Source organism: Monopterus albus, unplaced genomic scaffold (genome assembly GCF_001952655.1).
Source record: "Monopterus albus unplaced genomic scaffold, M_albus_1.0 scaffold127.1, whole genome shotgun sequence".
In the NCBI taxonomy this organism is placed as follows: Eukaryota; Metazoa; Chordata; class Actinopteri; order Synbranchiformes; family Synbranchidae; genus Monopterus; species Monopterus albus.
The window spans coordinates 3000938-3007116 of record NW_018128007.1 but is presented as its reverse complement, the minus strand read 5'-3'; the positions used below and the strand labels follow the sequence as shown (position 1 = coordinate 3007116).

General features: G+C 41.3%; 1 protein-coding gene across 1 annotated transcript in view; it reads left to right on the top strand.

The window, feature by feature from the left end:
• The first annotated feature begins 2947 nt into the window (after positions 1-2947).
• The window catches only part of smpd5 (sphingomyelin phosphodiesterase 5), a 16257-nt gene continuing 13025 nt past the window's right edge, over positions 2948-6179 (top strand). The window contains exons 1-2 of the mRNA XM_020612697.1: positions 2948-3093; positions 4844-6042. Of these exons, the coding sequence (XP_020468353.1) occupies positions 4951-6042 (1092 nt within the window). The 5' untranslated portion in view covers positions 2948-3093; positions 4844-4950. The remainder of the gene's footprint in view (positions 3094-4843; positions 6043-6179) is intronic.

The window sequence follows — 6179 nt, the reverse complement described above, 5'->3', positions numbered from 1 at the left end:
TTCCTGCTGCTTTTGACGTACTGTCACTTCCTCTACAGCAGGATAGTTTTCTATTCATTTTAAAAACTGGTCTGTATTTGATGAATGATGTCTCCTCCTTTATGAGTCCTGAGGAATTGTTAAACTCATTAACTACCACTTGCCAGGATATATTGGATTCTATTGCCCTCCTTCGATGCAGACCAGCCAAGATGCAAGCAGTGCCTTGGCTAAACGACTCTACTCGGGAACTTAGACAAAGATGTCGGCAAGCTGAACGCAAATGGAAGAAGGATAAACTTCATGTTTCTCTCCACCATTTCTGGGATTGACTATCAGAAGGCTGTAAAATCTGCCAAATCGAGCTACCTTTCCAACATTGTCACCAGTAATTGTCATAAACCTCAGGTCTTGTTTAGTACAGTTAACTCTGTTATCAACCCGTGTAATCTTGCTTCTCATCCCGAGGCATCAGTAGCAGTATGTGAGGGTTTTCTTCAATATTTTACTGATAAAATCACTAGTGTTAGGCAGTCCTCCAGTTCTACTAATCCTGACCCAGCTGATATTCCTCTGCATTCTGCTGTCTTTGATCAGTTTGAGCCTGTATCTTCGCCTATGCTATCTGAACTGGTTCACCACATGAAAGCATCTCACTGTTCTTTGGATTGTATGCCAGCTAGACTGTTTAAGGATGTTTTTGACTCTGTTGGGCCTAGCTTTATGGCTCTAATTAATTTATGTTTAAGGACAGGCTCAGTTCCAGATGCTTTTAAAAAAGTGATTGTCCAGCCTCTTCTCAAAAAGCCAAATTTTGATCCTTTAATGTTTTCTAATTTTAGGCCAGTGTCTAAATGATCTTTTATGTCTAAAGTTCTGGAGAAGATTGTTTTTATCCATCACCAGTCTTTTTTGACAGATAATGGCATTGAGGAGCAATTTCAATCTGGTTTTAAATCAAAACAGTACTGAGTCTGCGTTAGTAAAAATCAGTAATGATATCGTGTTGGTTAGGGATTCGGTTTTATTGGTGCTTTTAGATCTCACTGCTGCCTTCGATACAGTGGATCATGGAATCCTCCTGTCTCGTTTGGAGTAGTGCGTAAGAATTCAAGGTACTGTTCTTAACTGGTTCCGATCTTCTCCCACCAATAGAAGTTTTACTGTTAATATTGGTACCTGTTCATCATCCTCAACTATCATTTGCTGTGGGGTCCCCCAAGGATCTGTGCTTGCTCCCATTTTGTTCTCATTGTACATGCTCCCACTGGGATCTATTTTAAGGAAATATGGCCTTTCTTTTCATTGTTATGCTGACGACATTCAGATTTACTTAACATTGAAGGTAACAAGAGGGATGTCATTAAAGCCGTTGTTTGACCGTCTGACAGACTTGAAATCATGGTTGGCACTTAACTTTTTAAATCTTAACGAAAATAAAACTGAATGTGTGCTATTTGGTTACCTGGCGAACCTAACTGCCTCTAATCAGGGCCTGGGCCCCCTAGCTCGACACCTGAAGTCGACTGTAAAAAATCTAGGGGTGATGTATGTTGGGGACTTGACGTTTGACAAGCAGATCAACTCAGTTGTGAAATCTAGCTTCTTCCACCTGAGGCTGTTGAGCAAGGTCAAGTCATTCCTTTCTTTTAATTATTTGGAGATTGCAGTTCATGCTTTTATCACTTCTAGACTTGATTATTGCCATGCTCTATACTATGGTGTTAACCAGTCCTCCCTCACTCGTCTCCAAATGGTGCAAAATGCTGCTACTCGTCTTTTGACAAGTACTAGGAAATTCGAGCATATAACCCCGGTACTGGCTTCTCTCCACTGGCTTCCAGTCTGTTTTAGAAATGATTTTTGTTTTTAAGGCTCTTAATGGTTTGGCACCATTTTACCTCACTGAACTTTTGCACTGGCACAAACCTACAAGGTCCCTCAGATCTTCAAGCCAGTTTCTTTTAGAGGTTCCTAGGGTCAGACATAAACGCTGGGGTGACCGTGATTTTACTGTTGCAGCCCCTAAATTATGGAATAGTCTACCTTTTAATGTTAGGTCAGCTACTGACCTTAGTACTTTTAAATCATTGCTTAAAACATATTTATTTGGCTTGGCTTTTAATACACAGTAGGGCTTGATGCATTCCTTTTAACTCCTTTTAATTTAATTTTTAATTTATTGAACATATGTTGTGTGTCTGTGTTATTTTTATTTGCACTGATCTTATTTACTTTATTTTAGTCATTTATTGTGATTTTATTTTCCCATGTAAAGTACTTTGGTCAGCTGGATGTTGTTTTAAAATGCTATATAAATAAATCTGATCTGATCTGATCTGATCTGCCGGGGGCAATGGGGGGTTCAGTGTCTTGCCCAAGGACACTTTAACTTGTGGACTGCAGGCACTGAGATTTGAACTTTCAACCTTCCGGTTGGGAGACAACTGCTCTACCCACCGCACTGTTGCCTCCCCCAAATTTTTTAAAATAATAATAATCACCTTTATTTGGCCAAGTATGTTACACAGAAGGAATTTGTTTTCAGTACAGAACCGAGGCAGCCATCTGCAGTGCCAACTCAACCGATGGCTTTGACCATCGGGGACAACTTGGGGCTTTAGTGTCTTGCTCAAGGACACTTTGACATGCGGACTGCAGGCACCGAGATTCAAACTCCCGACCCTCCGGTTGGGAGACGACTGCTCTACCCACTGAATCACAGTCATCCCCCTGTTTATACTTTCAGTTTGCACATGCATAATTGCACACTCACTGCTGACTATTGCACATAAAGGTCCAATGTAGCATACATTCTCTTATTATAGATTTTTTGTATCTTTATTAGATCTCTTCATTTGTTGCTTTAAAGTGCCTTAGATAAGAAGATCACCTGCAGACACCATGGCATTTCCATTAGGGTGTGGCTTAGTAATGCCAGTATAAAGAGTGGCTGAAGGCAGGGTGGGTAAACTATTTTAACGATCTGGTTAGTGGGTTTTCAAACTAAAAGCTGTGGGATTGATCCGAACATATGACAAGCTTATAAATAAAAGTAATACACTAATCGCTGTGTGGATTCATCAGACAAGCCATCCAAGTTTTCATGCTAAGGTAAGAGTATATGGACTGCTCTATGTAAGCTAGCTGTGCAACAGGACAGGTGACAGCTTTCTTTTGTGATAACTATAGCACACGTAAACTGTATAAAAGATGTAGTGTTATAAAGAGTGATAATTAACTAAGTGCTAGAAAACTACTTTACATCGGGCCTGATAACGCTAAAAAGAACTGGCAGGGGAGTGAATGTAGAGCAGGGAATAAATAGGGAGAACTAATCAGGTGCAGCTGGTGGTAATCAGGGGATATGAAGCAGGTGTGTCGGATAACGTAATCAAGGTAAGGGAACAAAAACAGAGTGAGGGGAGTGAGAAAGGCAGGTGCAGCCCGGGCAAACCTGACACTAAGTGCTAGAAAACTACTTTACATCACTTTAATATCCAGACTCATTGAATTAATAGAACTGAATCAGACATAATGTTTTATAAACAAGAAATAATATTTTATAATTACAAATTGCAGCACACCTTTTAGATAAATGTTTGTCTTAAGTTTTGCCTTTGACACACCTATTCATGTTTATATATATAAGGAATGGGTACATAAATACAAAGGTGTGGTGTTCAGTGAGTGTTTTCACTGTAGCCTAATTTCGCCAGCAGTAGCAACACTGTGCAGATGGTGACAGCTGGATTAAGGGCTGATGACATCAGTTTTCCTCTTTGCTGCCTTTAAACTGATTGTGTAATGAAATTCATTCAAAATCATTCAAAACTCATTTAAAGGCATGTATTTTTCATATCACCTCACAATTATATAATGATGTATCTTTATAATTTTAATGAAGACATTATGGTTAGAGGAATATTCTACAGTGGGAATTGTATCAGTATGATAGGTAGCTCCTGAGTTGGAGGTTGTGTGTCTTTGAAAAGCAGGTGGTTTCTGTTTTGGTAAGAGAGTAATACTCTGGATGGGAGGAGGTATGAGCAGTTAACACGCATCTATATCTAAGAGAGGCTTGGTTTCATACGTATGTATGTTGACTATAAAAACAGTATGTAGTATGCAAACGTGTAGAAATATGTTATACATTAGTGTGTATTCTTTCACTCAATATTGTGTGTTTATTCATTGTTTGAGAAGTGTGTCCTTGATGAGGTGATTTAAGCTTATACCGGAAAGGGACAAATACTGTCGGTCATTATGAACTTTTGGAGCTTTTCTGTCTAGGCTCCAAGAACATCTAGTTACAAAAACATGTTTGAGTAGAAGGTTGAGATGCATTTTTGATAAGCACGTGTGCCATGGTACATGATACTTTGTAAGACATACACATTGCAATTGGGTAAAGATGAACAGAAACCAGACACACACACACAGGGGTGAGAAAAAGTAAATAGGGTTGGTAGCAGAATCCTAAAGAACCAAATGGGTCCATGTATGGTAATGACTAGACAATGACGACAGGGTGTGGACAGTAAAGGTATAAAAGAATTGTAACTATGTAATTTTCTTCAATTGTGTTGATGAACCAACTCCAGAACTTTTACATATATTAAAGTGGTCTTTGCTCTCTGAGCAAACACCTGCATAAACTTGCAGTATGCAAGTCTGACCTTCCCACTGCATCTCACTGCACTGCATTTATATCACCTTGCCAGGCTTCCTACAGTGCATGTATGGACATAAAAAAGTGTGATAAAAGCCAGTTATTCATGACAACTCAGGGTGTAAATGGTTATATGGGTTTAATGAATTGAACCTGGTCATAGCAGTCTCATTTTTTCCCCTTCTGTCTTAGCGCCCATCGGAGCCCATGAAGGAGAGACATTCCACAGAACTGAGGCTAGAACGGGAAATCCCAGTGGTATTAATCACAGTTATTGCTTAGAGAATTGGGGCAAAGGAATGGCTCTGAAGACATCTCCTTTTCCAAATGGGTTTGCTGCAGGCATCCATGCTGTGGGATGGGTCTTCATCCTGCCTTGTTTCTGGTGTCTTAACCACCTTCTTGCTGTGTGCCATCCCACCACTCAGGAGCAAACCCAGCAACTCGAGCAAGAATGCTACCTCTACCCCCTCAAGGCCTTTTTTGGCTCCATTATCTTATTCATTCTTTTTCTCACTACAGCCCCTTTGGCCTTCCTGGGCTTTCTGCTCTGGGCTCCAGTTCAGGCCTACCGCAGACCCTTTTGCTACTACAGAGCGATGCAATCCTCACCAGAGAAGGAGACACACAGGGGCTTTGAGCTTGTAGGAAAGGCATCATTTGGCTTTGTAACAGCCAACGTGTGTCTTTTGCCTGAAGCCATAGCTCGCTTTAACAACATAGGGCACACCCGGCGGAGGGCGGCTGCTATTGGTCAGCACATTGTGCAGGGTGTGTGTCGACCTGATATCCAAATCTTTGTTGATTCCCCCAGCAGCTGTGGTACGCTCAGCCCCTCCAGCAGTATATTTCCTGTAGCTAACTCATACACATATGGTGCTACGGATAGACAGGCTCAGCCCCTAGAGAATCATTATTTGGATTCATCTACAGGAAATGTTGCAATGCCATGTGATGTTACAGAAGAGTCCTGGGCCGAGTCACCTTCTGTCCTCCTCAGTTCCAATCAGAACCCGAACCAGCAGGGCCAAATGGTTCACCGGAGTGCCCACCGAGCTTTGCTCTCCCAGGGTCTCCACCAGCAGGATGATGTACCCTGGGAAGTGTCGTCAATGTTTCCAGCCAGTGTGGACATAGTGTGCCTGGAGGAGGTGTTTGATAAGGGGGCTGCACAGAAACTCATCCAAGCATTAAGACCTGTGTTTGGACACATACTGTATGATGTTGGTGTGTATGCCTGCTACCCACCATGCAGATGTTCCTCTTTCAAGTTCATGAACAGTGGGTTGTTCCTAGCCAGCCGATTCCCAGTGCTTGAGGCCCGGTACTGCTGCTTTCCCAACTGTTGTTGGGAAGATGCGCTAGCTGCTAAAGGCCTCCTTTCTGCCAAGGTACCTTGTATTAGACCAGTATCAGTTTCTAGTTTTGTCTTTTTTTATTTTTCAGTAATTAGTCAACATTTTGTAATACTAAAATTATGTAATAGTTGTTTTTGATATTCTCAGGTACTAATTGGGCAGAATCAGAA